The 24,132-nt window shown below is 46.0% G+C and overlaps 1 protein-coding gene across 10 annotated transcripts in view; it reads left to right on the top strand.

Moving 5' to 3' along the window:
- Nucleotides 1–24,132, top strand: part of ENOX2 (ecto-NOX disulfide-thiol exchanger 2) — a 364,798-nt gene that overhangs the window by 300,912 nt on the left and 39,754 nt on the right. For 9 of the 10 annotated variants that reach the window (XM_072626223.1, XM_072626224.1, XM_072626232.1 and 6 more), the window contains 5 exons: nt 3,595–3,750; nt 14,343–14,549; nt 16,843–17,076; nt 20,658–20,870; nt 23,190–23,296. In XM_072626223.1, the coding sequence (XP_072482324.1) occupies nt 3,595–3,750; nt 14,343–14,549; nt 16,843–17,076; nt 20,658–20,870; nt 23,190–23,296 (917 nt within the window). The remainder of the gene's footprint in view (nt 1–3,594; nt 3,751–14,342; nt 14,550–16,842; nt 17,077–20,657; nt 20,871–23,189; nt 23,297–24,132) is intronic. The other variant, XM_072626225.1, reaches the window with a different exon arrangement.

Raw genomic sequence — 24,132 nt, 5'->3', positions numbered from 1 at the left:
AATGGCACCAAGCAAAGGACTTTATCCACATGTGGGGACACTGTGAAAAAGGGCCCCTCAGGACAAGGACGTGAGCCTGTTGGCTGGCTCCAAGTCAGCACTGGGGCCTTCATCACGTGATGCAAGGAACATAACTTCTGGAAGCTTCCCCAGTCTAGACCAGGGGCCTGGAGAAAGGAAGCCATTGACCCTGGGATTCCATCACCACATTGGAGAAAAATGACCGAATGAATGATCTTTCTTTATTCAGGCTTCAGGTTAACTGTAGGATTCCCAAAGCTTCCAATGAATCTTGCTTGGGCCTGGCTTTAGTGGCTGAAGGAAACTTCCTTCTATCCTTGTGGCTAATGGAGGACTGACAGGTTTCTTCCACTTCCTGTGGCTAAAAGAACCGTTGGGGTGTCATGGAGCCTCTGGGCTATCTCTTGCCACTTGCCCTCAAGTCCACTGGACATTGGGTCTCACAGAACTCTTGGCATCTTGAATTCAAAAAGGGAGGTGGAGAGAGGGTCTTTTCTACAGCTCTATTTCCTTCAAACCTTCAAGTATCCACATTTGCAGCAATGGAGGCCTTCCCTCCCCTGCAGATGGCACTTCTGATCATGCCTCAAGGGTGGTTCTGTGGAAAGGGCTGTGGAAACACACAGCACATAGAAATCTGAGGGCTGTCAAAGCCAAATATGACACAGTGCCTGCCTTCAAGGAACTCACAATCCAGCACGGAATATGAGGTGTTAGCAAATAAATGAAACTACTGCAGTAAGTATTTACTGTTTTGTGATAGAGAAATGGCATGATATAATGCATAGAGAACCTGTCTTGAAGTCTGGAAAACCTAAGTTCAAGTTCTCTTCTCAGATAGAGTAGCCAGGAGACCCTGACCAAGTAATGTGTCCTCTCAGGGCCCTCCCCCAGCAGCTCCATACCAGTGTAAGTTACACAGGAACTAAGTTGCTGGTCTGCCTCAGTGGCAGGAGTTGTTAGACCAGGAGTCAGCTACACAAACAAGATCACAAGTTTAGACAGAAGAGGCATTTTAGGCCTTCCACCAATACAGACGGCAGCTCCTCAGTGCCACCAGACATGCCACACTTAAATATATCACACATACTCACACATAACACACATGGCACACCTTCAAACACAGTACAGATCTTACATGTACACCACACATAAACATACACATTCAAGCATGACTACATACATACCATATATATGTGTGTGTGTATGTATGTACACAAACACATAAAACAAACTACTCCACATATATACATACTACACATATATGCACCCTCACACCCTCACACCCTGAACTTTTCTTCTTGAATTGCTATATGTTTAAAACACATGGGACCCAGAGTATGCAGGAGGCCCTGAACATATCAAGGATAAAGCCCCCCCTCCTAACTGATATAATTTGTTGTTTGTACCCCAAGCTGGACCCCCTCAAACACACAAGACATTACATATACTGCATATACACATACCACACACATGCCACATATACACATACTCATACACTCATCACATATACCCACTATACATGCACAGATCACACATACCATATACATACACACCACACGTAATACTTGTATATGCACCACATATACACATATCACTCACTCACATGCCACACTATACTCACCACACATACACACAAGCACAACACACATATACCCATACCATACTCACCATGCATTATACATAAAACATTACCACACACCACACATATAGACACTACATGAACATACAACATATGCCACACATATCTCTAAACATAGACACACCTTACACACCATACTTACGTACACACAGCATACAGCACATACATACCACAAATACTTATATACTCTACAAACACACACCACACAAATACCACAACATACCACACATATACACTTACCACACATATATACCACACATACACACCACAAATATCAGTGCAACACACCTATACACATATCACACATGTATATCGTGTATATGCCACATATATGTACATGATACCCACCATATACATGCTATACATAAACATATGTATACATATACACATATCACATACTCACATACCACAAACATACAAACAAATAACACACACCATACTCAGACCACAATACCCACCACAGCTATACATACCCCATAGTGCTACATACACACAGCACACATACACATTCCACACACCATATATGCATACCACACATACGTACAAACACAGCAGATATGACACACACCTTTCACATACATATAGAAACATACAACCACATATACATACACCACACATATACACCTATCACACTTGTATACACACATGTCAAAGACTATGCGTACACATACATCACACCACACACATAAAACATATACATACCACATGTGTGTGTATAGACTCACTGCACTTATATATACACCACAATACACATGTACACCAACCACACTTCTATACACTTGTGCACACACACTATATACATACATGCCACACTTATACATTCCTCCCCACACAACACCATACAGACCTCCCACAACACTACACATAGACACACCACACACAAAATATACAACACATACCCTCATGCTGCCATATAGACAGCACACATCACATACAGATATACACACACACATATATACATACACATACATACATACATACATACACACACACACACACACACACACACACACTCTTATTGCTCTTCTTTTTTACAGGCTAATTCTTCCCAAGTCTTTCAGGTGATCTCAGTGGGGTGGGATCCATAACCCTCATCCTGGCTACACCAGAAGTATCCATGACCAGAGCAGAGCCTTGTGGGAGTTTGGGGGCTGCCCTGTCATGCTCTCAGTCGCTGAGGGTCATCTAGCATATGTATTGTGTGTCTTTACGTTCCCAAGTTCCTAGCATTGGTGAGGCAGTAACACTTCATTGCTTCCCAATCTCCATCATCTCATTAGTTGAGTATTCCTTCCTCGGAAGCTGATGACAGTCCCTTGATGCCTTAATAGATGGTTTCATGAGTTGCTGTGATCAAGAAACATCATTACCTGGTGCGTGGCTTCCTAGTGATGAATTTCTCTCTGCCAAGTGAGGCTAGGCCTCTCAGTTTGCCACCAGGTCCATCCTCAAAGCCTTTCCATTCTGGGGTGACCTGTTACCCCAGGACTTTGCTGGCATCACCTGTGAGATTGCCTGAGGATAAGCTCCTTGTTACCCTGAGGCATGAGAGGAACGTTTCAGTGGGGCAGAAAGGATCGGGACAGTCCAGCCTAGACATCAGGCCAGAGACTCTGGCTCTCCCCGACCTGTGGATGCTGCTTCTGTGATACAGTGGAAAGAGTGTGAAAGTCAGACCTTGGCTCTGTCACTTACTAACTGACTGACTGACTGGGTAACCTTAGCAATCCCTTTGAGCCTCGGTTTGTGTGGTACGTGTGGAAAGTGCTCTTAAATCATTCAGCACTATGCCAGTGTTACAGGTGACCTCCCAGCACTCCCTTCCTGTCCCTACAGATCAGTGGGAACAGTAGGGGGACCTCCTGAAGGCCCCTGCGGAGGAAGGGCCAGCAGCATCACATGTTCTTTTTTGTCTCCCCCTTTCCTTTTAGATTTTGATCCTGGTGTTGGAATGATGACAGGAATCCCACCTATCACACCCATGATGCCAGGCTTGGGGATCGTTCCTCCTCCAATTCCTTCTGATATACCAGTAGCAAAGGAGATCGTACACTGCAAAAGCTGCACTCTTTTCCCACCAAATCCAAGTAAGGCACTTCCCACAAAATTTCTCCTTTCACGTATCTAGATACGTAAGAAATGGTTCACTTTTCTAAAAGGAATCCTTATCCAAAGCCTTCATGAGATATACAGGCTTACCCAGGCCTGCCATAGTTTACTTGATACTGCCCAACCTGGAAGTTAAGTGAAACAGTCTTCCAGCGGGCAAGTGGGTCTCTCAGAATGATAAATAGAGAATCTTATTTCGAACTTTCTAGATCTTAGAATCAGGGTAGGGGTGCTTATCACCTTTTCTAGGTTTTAACACATGAAGTTGTCTTCATGCACTTAAGGAAAACCATTTATTTGGCTATAGAGGGGAATAGTTGCTACAGAGTGGTCAGTACAACATTCCAGTAGGTGTAATCTCTCCTTCTTGTGTCAGTCAGTAAACATTTATTAATCACTTTTGTGTGCCTGGCATTTTGCTAAGTGCCAGAAATTCAAAAAGACACAAAAGACTGACAATCTAACAGAAGAGACAACAAGCAGCAAACGCATACAAAAGACAGTCCCTGCTCTCAGGGGTCTAAGGCCAGCCCACATGTGGGGATTGGGCACACTCAATCTGTTATATTTACCCAGTACACATAAGAAAGTACTGCCACCATAAACAAGTCAATCTTCAATTTTGTTAATATCAGAGTATACATGTCTGCTTTGAACATCGTGGGATGTGACTCCAGCATCTTAAAATTCAGTCGACAAAGGTTAGGAGGGCAACATAGGTCAATGGCTAGAAAGCCAGTCTCAGAGTCAGGAGTACTTGGGTTCAAGACCCCCTGGTGCTTCATACTGTCTGTGTGACCCTGGGCCAGTCACCTAACCTTTCTCTGTCCCCAGATCAGTCTCTAAGTCACAGAATGGTGCTGATCTGTATTTTTATAGAGTTTTCTCATCCAGAAATCCTCTACATCAAAAAATCATAGGTCTAACAAACCAGTAAAAAGAATCAGTCAATTCTTGAGCCGTCTCCTGTGGCAGATGAGTGGTAAAAGCATTTAGGCAATGTGTGGACCGGTATCTCCTGGCAAACACTATCACTTGTTCTACAAAAACATGATATGAGATTAAACTGCTAATTCATAGGACTGAAGGGAGAGGGAGGTGGCATCGCAATAAGGTTTCATGGGGAGAAGGCAGAGTTTGGTTATGATGTCTAAATGGCCATTTCCCTCCAGTGGGGGCTAACGTCAATATAATGAGCCTTCATCAAGTGCCTACTATGTGCCAAGCACATAGTTTGAGTTTGCCTGTTGTCTTTCAAACTTACTATGTGACTGGTCCACCTCCTTGTGTGCAGTCACTCGCGTTCTGAGGGATGGATTTGACGCCTCTTGTCAAGAGTGAGCCCTTTCTGGTGATATATGTCCACTTGCTTATGGCTAACTCTGACTCCGTGGGAGGTTACGGTACCATTGCACTCATCCTTCCTGATCGATCTTTGATTTGCTTTCAGAGTTTGTTCAGTTGTTTGGTCCTGGTCTGTGATTGTATTGGAGCAGTGACCTCCTGGTGTGGGGTGGGGGACAGTCAGCACAAAGAATGGGGTCTGGGAAGGAAGTAAGTATGAGGGGCAGAAGAGACAAGCAGCTGACTTTTCCTTCTGTGAGGTAGGCTTGAGGGTAGCAGTGAGTGTCATTCCCACTTCCACAGATGAGACCACGACCAGGATCACATATGGGCACAGGAGAAACTGAACCAAGGTGGGGGGGTCTCAGGGAATTGCCAGGGGGCACGTGGTGATTAAGTGACTTGCTCAGGATCATACAACTAGTATGTCTGAGGTAGGATTTGAACTGTGGTCCCTATTGACTCTAGCCATGCTGTGGGCTTGGATTTCTTTTAAATTCTTAAAAATGTCCTTTTTTTTAAATGACCAAAGAGTGGCTGAAAACTTTGCCCTCTGAGCCACTTTGGGCAGTGGCCTTGGGGCAAAGCTGACTTGCTGCCTGGGAATGTATGTCATCAGCTGAAGAGCAGTCTCAGAAGTTGAGACTATAGTTCATTGGAAGCTGCCTTTGCAAAACAAACAGGAGCCTCCAAAAACTCTTATCATCTGCCATCTCACAAAGAGCCCCAGCCAGAAGGGCTGCTGGGAGTGAGCAAGGTGACAGAATAACTTGGGCCCTTTGCTAAGCCAAAGAGGATCAGTTGATGGGCGTGCAGTAGGACCAGAGATCTAGACCTGGAAGTCCCAGTATATACTTTTTCCCTTCCAAAGCTGTGATGGTTTTATGTGGCTACCTTTTAACATGTCCCTACCTACTAGAGTCATGGAGTCTTTAGGCCAGTTAATCAACAAGCATTTATATAGCTCCTACTATGTGCCAGGCACTGAGCTAAGCATTTTACACATTTGATCTCATTTGATCCTCACAACAGCCCTGGGAGGTAGGTACTGTTATTATTATAACCATTTTACAGATGAGGAAACTAAGGCAGATAGTGGTAAAGTGACTTTTCCAGGGTCACATGACTAGCAAGTGTCTGAGGCCAGATTTGAACTCAGGTCTTCCTGACTCCAGGCCCAGTACTCTAACCATTGTACCTGCCAGCAAATAGGCAAATAGGTCAGTGTGGCAGGAAAGGTAGGAAGGGGGCAGGTAATAGGAGGTCACTGAATAGGAAAGTGACCTGAGCCAACCTGGACTTCAGGAAAGTCACTTGGGCAACTAAGTGGGCAGATTGGAAGGGGCAGAGAGTTGGGGCAGGGAGTCAGCTGGGAGGCTGTGGCAGGGGTTGAAGTGTGAGTTCAAGAACCTGAAGAGATGTGGTGTCCATCCCAGTGGAGATGTCATGAATGTAGAAAAAACTACATGGGTAAGTGAGTCAGAGGTCAAGGATGACCCCCAAGGTGGGGAGCCCTGGTGATGAGCAGGACAGGGGTACCCTCGGCAGTCCTCAGGAAGTTGAGAAGAGGGGACGTGTTGAGTTGGGGATGCCTATGGGACATCTACTTTAGAATACTGATTGCTGAAGAGTGCCTAGGAAGCTGACCCCAGAGCCAGGAAGGCCTGAGTTCAAGCCCTGCCCCTAACACACACTGTCAGGGGGACTCTGGGTTCTCAACAAGGTGCTGACCTCATCTAGGAGCTCATTTAACTTCACGAGCTCCTAGACCCAAAGTCACAGAGCTACTAAGTAGGAGAGCTGGGATTTGAACCTAGGAGTTTTCCAAATCCCATGCCTCCTCCATTATGCTAGCACCTTGTCTAAAGGTGAGACCCTCCCCCTAGGCAGAAAGTGGCTAATTGCAGTCAAGGGGGAGATTAACATTAACAAAAATCAAGGTGAGAGACCTTAGGGATCCTCTTGTCCAATCTCATTTTACTGTTAGGGAGACTGAGGCCCAGAAAACATTCTCCCTAAGTAAATCATGTACATCTAGAAGATGCCCCAGAGGCCCCTAGGCCAGTGAGGAAGTTGAGACCCAGAGAGCAGGTATGTCTTGCTCCAGGTGACATAGGTAGTGAGCATGAGAGATAGGTTTCAAACCCAGGCTCTTTGACTGGCACTAAATAGAGGAGCCTGGGGGGAGTGAAGCCAGGGCCTCTGCCCCCAAATCCAGCACTGTCTTCATCATTCCATGCAGCCTTCTGCACAAGAGATCTGGGAATGACCACGGCAAGATGGAGGACGTTTGGGGTGCCTCCATCTTATGTGGCCCACATGGCTCAGCCAGAAGCCCAGGATGGCATCTGGGCTCTGGGCTCCCTCTCGGAGTTAGTCCAGCTGTCCCTGTTCAGGGCTATTGATTTTCTCAGAGAACGGATACTGGAAATGCTAAAAGTGGGGGATGTGTCCACAACTCACCAGGCTGCTCCCCAGGGGTGCTCAGGGGTCTGAGGACCCAGCTTCCAATCCTGTCTTTGCCATGTATGCAAGTCCCTTCCCCTCCCTGGGCCTCAGTTTCCTCCCCTGTAAAGTGAGGGTCTCAGAGGTCACTTGTATTTCTAGATCAAAGATCTCATGACCCTTTCCCCTACAGCACATCCCTCCTCTTGGCACTCAGTGTGGTTGGGAGCAAAGCTTTTCAGTGTCAGCACAGCAGCACATGGGGCAGAGCCTGAAAGGACAGACTCCAGACATTCAGACAAATGTGAACTCAAAGTCAGGAGACATGGGTCTGAAAACTTTCTTCTGGTTAATAGCTGTACAGTCTCTCTCTGGGCCTCATTTTCCTCATCTGTAAAACAGGGATAATGACATTTTCATTGTCCACCCCACGGGGTCATCCAGTCTGATCCTGTCATTTTACAGAGGACAGATCTGAGGCCCAGAGATGTTGGGTAACTTGCCCAGGGTCCCACAGCAAGTTATATGTGAGGCAGGATTCTAACCCAGACCTTTTTGACTTCAAATCCAGTGCTCTATCCACTTTACTGTGCTGGCTGTCAGAGGTAGGTTCCTAAGATTTAGAGCTAGGAGAGACCTCAAACGACATCTTGTCCATTACCTTCATTTTCCAGATAAGGAAACTGAGGCCAAGGAAAGAGAAATGGCTTGCCTAAGGACACATAGGTAGTAAGCAGCAGAGGCAAGATATGGACCCAGGCCCTTGGACTTCAGAGTCAGTTCTCTTTTTTTAAAATTTAATATTTTATTTATTTTTCCTCCCCTCCTACCATACTTGGTTTTCCCCTCTGTAAGTGAAGAGGTTGAACCAAATGACCATTAAAGCCCCTTGTGGGTCTAATACTGACTAATTCCAAGTTCTCACTTTCCTTTTCTGGGCCTCAGTTTCTCCCTCTATAAAATTGGGGGCGGGGTTTGGACTAAATGGTTTCCTCAGTAGAACAGGAATTCCTTGAGTTCAGGAATCCTTACATTTTTCTGTCCCCAGCACTTAGACCAATGCCAGGTGCACTTAATATACGCTTACTGAATGGAATTAAATGACTACTAAGGACTCTGCCAGACCAGATTCTCTACAATTCTAAGATTCTGGGCTTTGTGACATCACTCCCTCCCCAGGGGTCATGTCCAGCATATGGAGAAAGGTCATCTTCTTCCTCCTCTACCAAGCTGGCTCAACTAAAGAGAAAATAGATGGAGCATCAATAAATATTTCCCAGCCTTCTAATTTCTCTCAGTCAGTGGAGACTCCATTAAGCCACATCTAGCTTCCCATTGATTATGTAGGGGACCTTCTATCTAGCTAATAAAATCATCTGAAAGACTTCTCAAGTACATAAGTCATAGCCAGTCTTCTGAGTGATCTCTGCAGCTCTTTTAAAAGCTAGGGCTCCCTGGCTTCCCAAAGCTCAGGGACTGACCTTATCTCTATCACTAGTACTCATAACCCCCACTCATCTTCTGAAGTGGGCTACCAAGATAGGCCTAGAACTTGTGATAGTTACTTCTCCTTCTTTTTGTATTACCAGAGATGGCCACTACCCATGCCCTCAGGAGGGCTATCTGAGATCCTTTGCCAGCCCCCATGTGGTACCTGGAGCCCCACAAGCCCTTGGCCCCACTACTTGATGAAGTCCCAGACAACTTTTGGTTTTATTTTGGGAGAAGCAGAAAATCATCTCAATCTCCTCCACTACTCTCATTTTCCAGATAAGGAAACTGAGGCCAAGGAAGGAGAAATGACTTGCCTAAGGACACATAGGTAGTAAGCAGCAGAGATAAGATTTGGACCCGGGCCCTTGGACTTCAAAGTCAGTCCTCCTCTTTCTTATTTTTGTCAGTGCTGTCTCCTGTGACACACTGCCCCCCTTAGTGAAGATTGGGTAACTCTGGTCTCCTGGGTCAAGTTCACCTCCCCTCCATCCTTAAAAGATCGGATATTAGTGACTCCCCAGTGAAGGGCTTGGGGTTACCTCCTGCAGGTGGAGACTGAAATCAAGGTTGGATCATCTGCCTCAGGGAAGGAAAAGTAGGCATTAGTATTTGTGACCCAGCTTCCTTGCCACCATCCCACCACCTAAATTCCACCAGGATCCCATCATCCAAAATAGACTGATGGTATCATTCTGGAGTTTGGAAAACTCGCTTGAAAGTTCCCAGTAAGGCAGCATTTACATCTGAGATGTTCTTACTGTGTTATCTATGTGACCCACCCTAGGGGAATCATATCCTACCCTGGGCCTCAGTTTACTTTTCTGTAAAATGAGGGGGCTGAATATCAGGGGTTCTTAATCTTTTTTGTGCTGTGAATCCCTTTGCGGAATAAGGTTAGCAATTATAATGAAGTATTTATCCAATTGAAGGAAGTTCCAAATCCAGGGATACCTTGAAATCTAGCCACACACCTCAGGTTAAGGATCTCTAGCCTAGATAATCCCCAAGGGCCCTTTGACCTATTCCACTAGAATCACGTGGTTCCCTCCCCACACCCTCCTCTAATTCCCTTCTTAAGTGATCTTCTATTAGTGGAAGGATATGGGATTACTTACTTCTGTTATGTTGGGAACTCCTCAAGGGCAAGAGCTGTCTTTGGCCTCTTTTCACATCCCCAGCACTTACTATGTGCCTGGCACATAGTAGGCACTTAACAGATGTTTATCAACTTACCAAATTCCCAGAGGAATTTGATAGGCTGATTAAAACTGATTGGGGCAGAATGTTTTTGTTGTTAGAAACCAAGAGTGCTATATTAAATTTAATTTAATAGATTACTCTATTAAGGAAGACCTGAAAATATCTAGGAAAGAAGGCTCATAAATGTAAACGTCTTTATCTAGTCCCATCATCCCCTCCACCACCTAATGCTCCCTGGAGGCCATTAATGAGGGCCTGAGGCCACCTAGGCATGGCCATTAAGTTGGGCAGTCCTCTATGTCTTCCATCTCCTCCACCAGCAAATGCTCCGCGTCTTCTGTTTAGAAAGGGCAGTGGTCCCCTGCGATGTCCAGTTGTTTGCGTTCTGTCATCTCCACTGGCTGGAACTCTTCGGGCTTCCTCAGGAGGGGCTCGGAAACACCTTGGATTGGCCACTGGAATGGGCATCGATCTTCCTCCAGCATCACCTGTGCCATCAGCACCACTGTGGGGGGAGCGTTGGAAATGTCCCCATGGATGTTCGTTGGGCCAGGGCACCTCTGGGCCGTCTCCTCTCCCTGTCCGTTGCTGTGCTGACACCATCTTGGAGGTTCTAAGGCTGCTTGTGAAGGGTATGAGGTGAGGGCGATGCTGCTGCCCTTTTTACTCACTTCCCTGCCTGTAGTGCCTCCGAAGGGAGTCTAGGGGAGACAGTTATGGGGGGCTGCTTTGTGAGGGCCTATATTACCATAGCAACCTTATGCTGTCATACCAACATTCCATGACACAAACAGGCAGATTAGAATTTTGAGGTCAGTTCATTCTTCCTGCCCTGTCATTGGCTGAGTGTTGACTGCTCAAGCAAGGGCCTTTCCCTTTGGCTAGCCAGCCCCTCTCCTTACTCACTGACACACACCCCCCCCCACCCCCCCCCCACCCCCCCCCCCCCCGCAATTGCAATCATCCTCGTCTATTGGCCTGGGTGTAAATTACATCTGCAATTTACAGAACTACAGTTCCGAATAGTGCAAATTCAAATGCAGGCTGCCACTTCACACCATTCGTCATTTGCACTAACCAGGACCTAGCTGTGCTACTCTCCTATTCTGTCATTCCTATCCAGATCACTTCTATTCCTTCCCGGCCTGGCCCGGTCTGGTCTGGCCTCAATTCAGTTTCAATATCAACTCTGCTACTACCTGCTTGATTTCCCTGGGCCTCAGTTTCCTCATCTGTAAAGTGGAGGGGTTGGACCTGACTTCTGAGGTCCATTCTAGCTCTAAATCTAGAATCCTATTAATAACAATAACTGTGCCAGGGGCAGCTAGAGGTACAGTAGATAGAGCACCCAGCCTAAACCATGAGTTCAAACCTGAGTTCAGATTCAGCCTCAGACACTTCGTAGCTATGGGACTCTAGACAAATCATTTAACCCTGTTGACCTCAGCTTCCTCCTCTGTAAAATGAGCTGGAGAAGCGAGTGACAAACCACTCGTATTTTTGCCAAGGAAACCACAAATAGAGTTACCAAAAGCCGGATACAACGGAAAAACAATGCAACATCTATTATTACTCACCTTAATGTATCTTCCTGCTCCTCATCTCTACCTATTGAAACTGTTCTCCTTCAAGACTCAACTCAGGTACCACCCCTTCTCTGAGGCCTTGCCCAATCTCCTCACCTGAGAGCCATCTCTCTTCCTCTCTGGATTTATTAGAGGACTTTGTCCAGATCTCCCTTTTCCTCCTCACATATTCCAGCTTGTATCTTATCCTCCAAGTAGACTGTGAGCTCCCTTGGGGCAGGGTCTGGCATTTTCATCTTGGTGTGCCTCATGGTTACCAGGTTTCCACATTTCATAGGAGTTGTTTAAATGTCTGATGAATTGATTTTGAAAATACAAGTGTGGGGATATAAACATAGTAGCTAGGTGACCATTGGACTGATTTCAGATCTGGCCTCAGATACCAGCTGGCTTTGTGACCCTAAGCAAGCCACTTCACTGCTGTCTGCCTCAGTTTCCTCATCTGTAAAACGAGGATAATAATAGCACCTACCTCTCAGGATTATTACAAGGATAAAATAAGAGAATGTTTGTAAGGCACTTTGCAAAGTGCTTAAAGTGCTATGTATAAATGTTAGACATTATTATTATCCTCACCCTCATTGCCAGCGTAATGGAAATAGGCTTCAATTTCGATTCCAATGAAATCAAGAAGGTCTTGGTTTCAAATCTTGCAATGTGACTGTGGGGAAGTCACTTCCCCCTTCCTCCAATTCACTTTTCTCACCTGGCCTCCCTCTGACCCCATGACTTGGGGTGGCACTTATATTGACCTCCCTGAGCTTCCTCATTTACAGCAAGGCCCAGGAATTCATTGCTCTTTCATTTGAGACCAAAGCTCTTTAAAAATCTGTAGCTGAGTCCTGGCAAGAGCTAAATGAAAAGACTGAATTACACAGAATCAATCCTTGCAGATCTAAAACCTACATCCAGAAAACCTAGTAACCCACACACCTCTTCTTGATGAGCTACAGTCAAGAATTTTGACTAGAAACACTTTGATACCTATAAACAGTGGCAGGGGAATCTGCAGGCTTGACAACCCCTGAATACTGCCTGAGTGGGTAGAAAGTACATTATGAAGCTGGAGAATTATCTCCCAAAGCAGATTCAGAGTGACTCAGTTCAGCAAACTTCTCTCACCAGAGTTAAGCAATTTTCCCCAACAAGCTTGTTTCCTTCATTCATTCTTTTTAACAGCCATTGATTAAGCACCTACTGTGTTCCTGGCAACATGCCAGGCTCCAGGCAGTCCCAAGCTCTTCAAAGGCTTCCTTCAAGATGTAACTCAGGTACCACCTCCTCTCTGAGGCCTTCACTGATCCTCTTACCTGAAAGCCATGTCTCTTCCCCTCTGTATTTATTTAAGAACTTTGTCTGGATCTCCCTTTTCCTCCTTGCATATTCCAGATTGTATCTTACCCCTCAAGCAGACTGGAATTTGCTCCAGTAAACCAGCTACCAAAACCAACGTTAAACCCAATGGGGTGAGTGTGTTTGCCTTCATGGAACTCCCAGCTCTATAGCAGGGTAAGACCCCAACATGAACAATTATAATACAGTGCATTTGGAAGGGGCCAAGTGTTATGTGAGCTCATTCATTCAACAACTATTTATTAAACACCTACTGTGTGCAGGGTTGTGGGACAGAGATAATTAAGAACCATTTTCCACCCTATTCTGGCCAAACCCAACCCCAGTCCAGTCTGGTGGTTCAGATTTAGGATTGGAACCAGATGATATTCTCATAAGCCTGCCAACACATAACCAAAAAGAAGTTTCTTAAGTCAGCCAACCAACAAGTATTTAAGTACCTACTATGTGCCAGGCACAATGCTAGGTGTTGGGGATACAAGCAGGAGGGTTGTGGACCTCAAAGGAGGCAATAGATGTAAAGTGTTATAGAAATGCCAGTTGTTATTGCTGTGTCGTTGTTAGACTCTACCAAACCTCCAGTCTGGCAACTGGTGGCATAGTGGACAGAGCGCTGGACTTAGAGTCCCCTAAGTTCAAACCCAGCTTCTGATGCTTACTAGATGTGTGTCCCTGAGAAAGTTACCTAATCTCTTTTTGCCTCAGTTCGCTCATCTGTAAAACAGGGACAATAACAGCAACTACTTCCCAGGGTTGTTGAGATGATCAAATGAGATAATATTGGTACAATGCCTGGTAAGTAGGTAGTAGGTGCTCTATAAATGCCTAGAATTAGTCTCCTAATTCATACTTGGCAGCTTTTTGATGATCATAGGGTCATGGGATTATCAAATGAAAGGCTTTTAGAGATTACCTAGGCTGATACTTTCATTTTACAGGCAAAGAAACCAAGGCAATCCAGGTGAAGTGACTTGCCAAAAGTCACAGATGTAGGAAGAAATGAGATTCCATTTGATTCAGAGATTCTGTGAATTAACACTGTGGGTCCCAGTGGGGGGCCAATCCTTGTGAGCCTCTTGGTCCCTTGGTAGAGGGGGGCTGTCTTGAGCATCCATTTTCATTCCAACCACTGTTTTCATTCTTTTTAGATCTTCCACCACCTGCAACCCGAGAAAGACCCCCAGGATGCAAAACAGTCTTTGTAGGAGGTCTTCCAGAGAATGGAACAGAGCAGATCATCTTGGAAGTATTTGAACCATGTGGGGAAATCATTGCCATCCGAAAAAGCAAGAAAAATTTCTGCCACATTCGCTTTGCTGAAGAGTACATGGTGGACAAAGCCCTCTACCTCTCTGGTAGGTGTCTGCAGCCTAATGATTGTGGTCACTGATCACCTAGTGGGGGGGATCACCGTGGGGGGTCATCTGTCCGTTTGCTGCAGGGATGGTTTGTGGGAAGTTTTCCCACCTCTTCTCCAGGGATTCTTTCCAGTTTATTGACCTGGCCAGCCCCCTTCCCTCTGCTTTTGTGTTCTCCATCCCCACTCACGAACCTCTGTTGACATCTGGAGATTCACATTAGAGGCCGCATGATATAGTAGAAATGACACTGGATTTGGAATCCAAGTTCCAATCCCAGCTCTGCCCCTTGCTAACTGGGTGACTTGGGGTGAGTGCGTTTCCCTCCCTTGGCCTCAGTTTCTTCTGCCATAAAATGATGGGGTTGTAAATAAATACATACAGATGCATGCCCATCTGTAAAAGGAGTATAATAATAGTCCTGCACTTGGATATGCTAGGAAGATAATCGGACCTGGGGCCAGAAAACCAATTCCTATCCCAGCTCTGCCATTTACAAGCTTGGTGACTTTGGGCAAGTCATTTATCTACCGTCTAGATCTAGGCCTCTGAGGTCCCTTCTATCTTTAGGATGCTCTGATCCTTTTTGAGGTCTCAGTTTCCCCCTAAACTAAATGGGTTAAACAATACTTGTACTGCCTGCCTCATGGATTTGTAATGGAGGAGAGTACTTTGTAAGCTACAAAATGTGAGAGAAATCAGTGCCACTGTTAGACTGAGGAAATGCTGCAGAGAAGCCAGTTGGGCTCCTCTGGATGCTGTCCAGTCTAAAATGGGGCCTCCATGACTGAATCTGGTACTCCATGACCAGAGTCGTTTCCCTAGCTCTGAATGCACATCCTGATGTCAATGACTTTGGGCTGCTACCTCCCACCACTGCTCATGTTGAGCTCACAGTTCACTAAAGCTCCCAGATCTGTTGCACACAATCTGCCTGGACATCCCCACCATCCTACATCTAGGCATATTGTTGTCATCGGTTTTTTAACTTTGCATTTATTCAGATTAAATATCACGATATAGGATTCTTCCACAGGTATCTGGAAGGGAGTGGCAGGCAGTAGCTCACTTATACCCCAATTTTATGACTTACTCAAAGTCACCAAGCTTGTAAATGGCAGAGCTGGGATAGGAAGCAGTCTTCTGACCACAGGCCCAATGATCTTTCTAGCATATCCAGGTATAGGACTATTATTGTACCCATTTTACAGAAAAAAAAACTAAGACTCAAAGTGGCTAGGTATGTGACTGATACCACAGATCAGGATCAGACATGGGATTCAATTCCATGTTTTTTCAAATTCCGGTTCCATTGCTGCTTCTGCTATACCAACTGCCTCTGCTCTAATCAGGGTTGTGGACAGGATATGATCTATACTGCACAATGGGAGGGGAGTAAAGAAGAGCTCTAGGAAAATCGAAGGAGGGAAAAAGCCCTCTTACCTGGATGGTGATGTCAGCATCCCCCAGATAATAGGGCACCAGGGTGATGGTGCCACTGTACTCTGTCCTGATCAGAACACATCTGGAATATAGTTTTCTGTTGGAAGGAGGTGTCACATTTCAAGCCGGGAGCATGTATAAGAGGATGACAAGGAGGAATTAAAAGCTTTGAGATCATGGCATCTGTTGAAAGGACGTGAGATGGGATGTTTGGCCTTGCAAAGAGAAGACTCCAGGGGGATGGGGGGACACTCCTGCTTCCCCCAAGCATCTGAAGTGGGGAGCAAAGGTACCAAGAAGCAAAAGGAAAAACTTCCTCCCATGAAAACTGTGTGCAAGTGGAATGGGAACTGCCTCCCCCAGAGGGTCCCAAGCATAGGCCTGATGCCCACTTGGGAATGTTGTGCCAGGGATACTTGTTCAGGTACAGTCACTGTGAGCCCTTTGTGCTTGGAGCTTCTGTGACCATCACAGCCTTCCTGCAAAAAACCAAAGATCCGTTTTTAATCCAGCCTAGAGTCCCACTGTGTCCCATAGAGTCCCAGTCTTTTAGAGGTGGAAGGAACCTTAGCCATCAGGCTGGAGGGGAGTTAATAAAAGGCGGCTGCATAATATAGTGAAATGAATCAGGAGTCCTGGATTTGAATCCTAGCTCTGCCATCAGTTAGTCATGTGACCTTGGAAGCAAGCTTCTGAGGCTCAGTTTTCTCATCTTCAAAATGGGGATGATGCTGTGGTTGCTGTAATTCTCCAAAACTTGCCCAGTTCTGCACATACTTGTAGGTGGGTACCAGTTCTATGCTAAACTGCTTTTGCCCTCTCCCCTTCTCTCCATCCTGGCCATCAGGATATCGAATCCGCTTGGGCTCAAGCACTGACAAGAAGGACACCGGCCGCCTCCACGTGGATTTTGCCCAGGCCCGGGATGACTTGTATGAATGGGAGTGTAAGCAGCGCATGCTGGCCCGGGAGGAGCGCCACCGCCGCCGCATGGAAGAAGAGCGCTTCCGGCCTCCATCTCCCCCTCCTGTTGTTCATTATTCAGACCACGAATGCAGCATTGTGGCTGAGAAGCTGAAAGGTAAAGCCTCTTTTTACACATGGCCATCTCCCATTTTAGCAAAGAACATGACCTTGAAGATACCCAATCTCATTGCTTTTCCCCATCAAAATCGTGTCACTCCTTGGCTCACACATCTGCAGTGGCTCCCTATTTCTTCCTGAGTTCCATTCAGGCTCCTCTGCCTGGCATTCAAGGTTCTCTGCAACCTGGAACCAGCCTGCCTTTCTATTTCAGTCTTTCTAAGTGTCTGCTATGTCCTGTATACTCCAGCTCTACTGGATAACACTTTGTTAGGAACGTTATGGATTAATTAGAATGAATTAATTGCTCTGTTATTAATGATGAATATGGTAATAATGGCTGATGTTTGTGGGCACTTTAAAGTCTTAAAGCCCTTTCTTTCCTCCAAGCATATTTTGGGTCCTCTCTCATCATTCTTTTCCGATTACTAGAATGGTTCCCCCTGCCCTTTGCCTCTTCAGGTCTTCATCCCTTACTTTACAGTAAGTTTGCCCTGGCAGAATAGCCTGGTATAATGGGTAGAAAGCTGACTTTGAAGCCAGGTAGCCCCAGGTTCAGGCCCTGTCTCTGACACAGCCTGCCAGTGTGACCCTTGGCAAGTCACTTTCAGCATTCTAGGGAGACCTTGAGGACTAGAGATTATGGAGAAGGTGCTGACCTGTATTGGTAATGAGAGTTTCCTCCTGATCTGAGAGTTCCCTATACCAATGACATCCCAGATCTGGTCTCTGTTCCTTAAAACCCAACTATGAAAGCCTTCCCTGTTGCATTCCAGTGGTTTGTGTTTTTGGAAGCAATCAGGATTAAGTAACTTTCCCAAGGTCACACAGCTAGTAAGTATCTGAGGCCAGATTTGAACTCAGGTCCTCCTGACTCCAAGGCCTGTGCTGCATCCACTACACCACCTAGCTACCCCTATCCTTTCCAGTGTTGAAAATGACCTTCCTCTTCAAGCCTGCTACTTACTAGGTGTGTGAGCTTGGACAAGTCACTTAAGCACTTCTATCCCCAGTTTCCTCATCTACAAAATGATGGGCCTAGGCTAGGTTATATTGAAGGTCCTTTCCAGATCTATAATCTATAATCAACTTAGCTCTGGTAGTCCTTTGTTCATGCCCTCTCTGATAAACATATAACTAACATTTATATAGCCTCTACTGTGTGCCAGGCAATGTACCAGTAGTATCTCATTTGATGCTCACAACCCTGGGAGGTAGGTGTTGTTGTTGTCCCCATTTTACAGATGAGGAAACTGAGGTAGTCAGAAATAAGTGATTTGCCCAGGGTCGTATAGCTGATAAGTGTCTGAGGCCAGATCGGGAACTCAGGTCTTCCTGACTCTAGGCCCAGTCCTCCATGCACTGTGCCACCTAGCAGCCTACTTATCCTGCACTATATATGTGTCTGTGTGTGCATATATACATATATGTTTGTGTATGTATATATGTGTGTATGCAGGGCAGTTAGGTGGTATTGCATTGAATAGAGCACCAGGCCTGAAGTCAGGAAGACTTTTCTTCCTGAGTTCAAATCTGGCTTCAGATACTTACTAGCTGTGTGACCCTGGGCAAGTCACTTCACCCTGTTTGTCTCAGTTTCCTTAACTGTCAAATGAGCTGGAGAAGAAAATGGCAAACCACTCCACTATCTCTGCCAAGAAATCCCCAAATGGATCATAAAGAGTTGGACACAACTGGATAACAATTGAGCAACAAAAAATCTGTATGCATTCTATTACCCTAGTTGATTATAAACTCCATAGGACAGGAACCCTGTCTTTTCTAAATTTTATTTCTCCTCCAACACGATGCCCACTGTGCTCTGCACACAGTTGGCCACAAATGAATGTTCCTTGAATGCTTTTCTTGCACAAATGAGCTAAGTTCTTTGTCCTCCCATAAGGGATAGGCCCTTCCCATGCTGGAGACTTGGGGCTCGGTTTATCCCCAATGGATTATAGCTTATAACTTGAGGAACAGCAGTAATGCAGTGGAAAGAGCAGCCCTGGATGTGGAGTTTAGATCTCAACTCTGCCATTTATGATCTGTGTAAGTGAGGCCAAGTGTCTTTCCTTCTCTGCACCTTAGGGTCTTCATCTGTAAAGTGAAGGTGTTGGGTTAGATGACTTCTCAGGGGCCTTCTAGCTGTAGCTCCAACTCTTGCTCAGGTCCTTCATTTCCCCCAAGGGATAACGTTCCCCCATATCAAGTGTGTCCCTCAGGGAGGAGGAGTAGCTGGTTTCATACCTCCCCACTTTAGTAAATTTTTGCTGTGGCCTAGGACCAGTAGACCCCTCTTTCCAAAGGACTTCTCTGTTTCCTCCACAGCCTGACCTCACACCAGCTAGAAGTAGGAGTTTCTTTGGCCCCCAAGAATGGCTATCTCCTTTCTTCAGAGTATGGTGACTATGGAGACTCCCAGTAGGTACCAGGCTACCTTGACTGCAGTATCCAAAGAGACACGACCTCCTCAGCATCATTGGAAAGTGTATAGGCCTTGCCCCTAACTAGTTAGTCACCTTGACATCTCTGGGCCTCACTTTCCTCCTCTATGAAATGGGTATGGTAGTCCTTGGGCTACCTCCTTCTTAAGGAAAGCACTTCTGAAACCTTAATGCATTAGAGAAATATTAGCTATTTCTTAGAGGCCTTCAAGTAGAAGCAGAGAATTCCAGAATTTTAAAAGTAAAGAAAAACCTATGTACCATAGGGCCCCATTTTTTAAGGCCTGCATCCACTCCACAGCTACGTGAAATCAGAATAAAGGTTTTCATTTTCATATTTGAATCATTGCTAGAATCTGAATCTATGAAGGTCAAGCACAGAGCCCAATGCCTGAAGCTTAATCAATGAATGATGATTGACAGGCCCTTCACCAGAACGATGGCCTGTCCACTGGGTGATGGCCCTTTTCTCAGCCATAGTAGCTCGTTTAAGACCATCTGCCAAGACTCAGAGGGGTTGCAATCTATGTCAGGAGTTAGAGGAAGGACAGTGTCCACACTGAGAAAGTCATTGATCTTGGGCCATATTGATGTACATCAAGTCACAGGATTATAGGATGGAAAAATTCCCTGATAACCCACATATGAATTTTGCCCAAATAGAGCAACACTAGGAAATGTGTAAAACTTCAGTGTTGGGAAAGATTTTGTCAAAAGAAAGCAAATATGGCATAGTGGCCAGAGAGCTTGTCTTCAAGCTGGGAAGACCTGATTCAAGGTCCCTTCTTGTGAATATAATCACACTAGGGCCATGTGACCCTATGTAAGGCATCTGATCTTTCAGTGTTCAAAGCAACTAGCACCTAGACTATAAGCTGCCAACCTGCACTAGTAGAGAGTTTTCTCATCCAGGAGTTAGGTCCAGTCCCTATTCCTACCCCTTAAAAAGAAGAAATGACCCTCTCTCCAGCAGCACTTTTGTAAAACTCCTATGAGAAGGAAGAAAGGGGGGTGGCAACCATGCTTTTGAGAACCCCTGCTAAGAGAACCCCTGGAGGAGCCAGCATGTTGGGGAAATGGACAGGTTGGGACCTGACCAGCTGGGATGACTCAAAGGATTCTCCCTTTTCCTCAGATGATTCCACATTCTCTGAAGCAGTGCAAACACTGCTGACCTGGATAGAGCGTGGTGAGGTGAACCGGCGAAGCGCCAACAACTTCTATTCCATGATCCAGTCGGCCAATAACCATATCCGCCGCCTGGTCAACGAGAAGGCAGCTCATGAGAAGGGGATGGAGGAGGCCAAGGAGAAGTTCAAGCAGGCCCTGGCTGGGATCCTTGTCCAATGTGAGTTGTGCTCTGGGGGAGGACGGGGGAGGGAACAGCACTCTATCACTCATCTTTTTGAGTTGGCACAGAAACAATATATGTGTTCTGAGATCGTGAGCCAGCTCACTTAATTCCTTCCCAGCTGACTCATTCCATTAGTTGCGCAAGACAATTGAATCAATTAGTTACTCAAGTTAGTTACTCAAGTAATGGTGTCAATTCCCCAAGTGTAAAAGCAAGATCATCTCCTGAATGGAGTCTCTGTGGTACATCTACCTCAGACCATTATGGTGGTCCCTCCCTGTGCCATTTGTTTGCACTCTCATCTATGCTTGAGGTCAGTTGACAACCACCGCCCTCCATGGAGGTGAGTTCCAAATTTGGTCACCAAGGGCAAGGGAGGGCATCAGCCTTTGAGGTCATTACCTTCTGATAGGCTTGCAGGGACTCCTTTAGTGGGCCACACAGTGACCTTGGACAAAGTGATTGATTGAGTGGGATGCTTCTGCTTTTGACCCTGAGCTTCCTTCCCTCTGGCCTCCCTTATGGAGCATGGGAGACACCACTGGAGAGGAAATGAGTTGTCCATTTCTACAGAGAAACACAGCTCTAAAGTCAAGTCCAGCCACAACAACTCCTGGGGACCATTTCCTAAAACATCACAGGGTTGCCAGCTCCTTGAGTGGAAGGAATCCTCATACTAATAGAATCATGGCTCCTTGAAGGAATGAAACATGTTTTAAACAGTTTCTGAATGGAGGAGAAACAGGGCTTTTCAGGGAGGGATCCATTCCCCCAGAGACTCTTAGAGAGGTGTTTTTTAAGCATGCAAGTTTCCCTTTGCCCGAGTACTGTCCACATCCTGTGACAGGTGTTATTTGACTTGCTGTGGATTTTCTGTTGTCTGGTAACAAATATGGGCATGGACTCCAGAAGTGTCCAAGCCCACAGAGGAAGGAAGCAGTAAGAGAAAGCATTTGATCAACCCGTCAGTCAGACAACAAGCCTGCCATGTGCCTGGCACTGGGCATGCAAAGACAAAGAACAAAACAATATCAGGATAAGTTGAGGAACAGAGACCTTTAGGTTGTCCCACCATGGCCACTGGTTTACTTTCTGTGGACACTACAGTGCTTCCGAATGAGCAGTCTAAAAGTTGACCCCATTTCCCCAGATACCCTTTAATGAGTCCCACAAAGCATTCCCATGATGCACTTCTGCAAGTTTCCTTCCTGACAAACCAGTTCACCATTTCAACCAGCTTGTTGAGGGGGGCCTGGGATCAAATCCATCTGTTTTGGAAGGTGGGAGCTGGTGAAGAGAGAGAGCTGGGGTTTGGGGTATAATGTGTTTAAAAACAGGAAGTACCCAACTGTACTTAGAAGGACTAATGTGACCAATTGGCCCGTGGAATCTGTCTCTCTGTTTTGATTTTTCTCTCCCTCCCTCCTGTCTCTCTGTCTCTCCCCTCTCTCCTCCCTTCCATCTTCTCCACTCCCCCTCTTCTCTCCTCTTCTTCTCTTTTCTTCTCATCTCTCCCTTCCTCTCTTTCTCGTCTCATCTCATGGCTCACTACAGGTAACCTTTCTACTTTAGATGAGACAAAGATAAAAAAGCCAACAACAAGAGAGATGACTTCTCTAAAAGCCCTGGGTTCCATTCCTGGCTTTGCCACCTTGGGCAAGTCCCTTTTCCCACCTGGGCCTCAGTTTCTTTTCCTGAAGTTTACTTCAGTTCTCCAGTTGTTTGTCAGGCAGTGTGATGGTGCCATCCCAGCTCCTAAGATTGAGCTCTAAGGCCTGTTTCAGTGAGAAAGCCAATGAGCCCTAAGCAGATGGCCTTTCCAGCTCCCCCATTCTGCAATCACCCTCTGCTGCTCTAGTGTTCCCTCCTCCTCAAGTTGTCACGAATCTTACCAACTTGGCTTGGCTTTCAAGTTTTCCGCACATTTTTCCTCACAGTACCCCTGTGAATTAGGCAATTTGAGGGTTACTCTCCCCATTTTATAAATGAGGAAACTGAAGCTCTTTGACAGAAAGGGACTCATCCAATGTCACACCACTATCTCATCAGAACATATTCCACAGTCATTTCTCAAGTTCCCTTACTTCCAGTTGGCTACTGATGGGGCAGTGCTCCTAGCCCCCTTTTCTGAGGCCTCCTTTGCTGAACATGGCCATGGGCTAGCCCACAAGAATAGGGGAGTGTAACAAACGGGTTCAGCAAGCCATCTGCCTGATTCTCCTCTCTCTCTCTCTCTCTCTCTCCTTTGCTCCTCTCTGCTGCCCTCTCTGGATGATATTCCGGCTCCGTGCAACCTCTGGCCTCACTCTACAGTTGAGCAGATAGTGGCTGTTTACCATTCTGCCTCCAAACAGAAAGCATGGGACCATTTTACCAAAGCCCAGCGTAAGAACATCAGTGTGTGGTGCAAACAAGCTGAGGTTGGTAACTTTTATTCTCTTTACCTCCTATCCCTTAACAACCTATTGATTGGGAAGTTAGCTGGGAGTTAAATAGTGGCCTGCCTCCATACTCACAAAGCCCTATGGAAATGCCATAAGATGCATGTTTTGACTTGTCCCGTGCTCCAACCTTCCAACACTAAAAAGGTCATAAACACACTTGGCTTATGTCGAGTCCATTCCACTGAACAGAAAGCTTGGTGGTGGGAACAGGGCCAGCATCGTGCCAAGTCTCCTCCTCTCTGAGCCAGTGAGGCCTGTGTGATCATTAATACCTTGTCATTAATACCAGTGATAATGAATACCCTGGGCTTAATTTGATCAGTTCTCTATCATATTTACGTGATGTAGTGAAAAGATCACTCGATTTGGAGCAGGAAATCTAGGTTCAGGTACTGTCTCTGCCACTGACAAGCTGTGTGGCCTTGGGCAGGTCATCTTAATTTAGGAAAGACATTGATAAGGTAGAGTCTCCAGAGAAGAGCACCCAGGATGATGAATGGCCTCGAGTCCAGGCAAGATGAGGAAAGGTTAAAGAAATGGGGGAATGGTTAGCCTAGAGAAAGGAAGACTCCACTGTCCCCAAGCGTTAGAAGGACTGATGTGGAAGAGAAATTGGATTTGTTCTGTTTGGCCTCAAAGGGCAGAACTAGGAACGGGGGGAGAGGGGAGGGAAGTTGCCGAGAGGCCAATTTCAGCTTGATTTAAGAGAGACACCCCTACTTCCTAATAATGAGCTGTCCCAAAATGGAATGGGCCTCCCTCCCTCACTGGAAGGCTTCAAGCAGGGGCTAAGCAACGTTGTTGAGGGAATT

Source organism: Notamacropus eugenii, chromosome X (assembly GCF_028372415.1).
Source record: "Notamacropus eugenii isolate mMacEug1 chromosome X, mMacEug1.pri_v2, whole genome shotgun sequence".
Lineage (NCBI taxonomy): Eukaryota > Metazoa > Chordata > Mammalia > Diprotodontia > Macropodidae > Notamacropus > Notamacropus eugenii.
The sequence above is the reverse complement of the archived record's forward strand: the minus strand, read 5'-3'. Positions and strand labels throughout refer to the sequence as shown.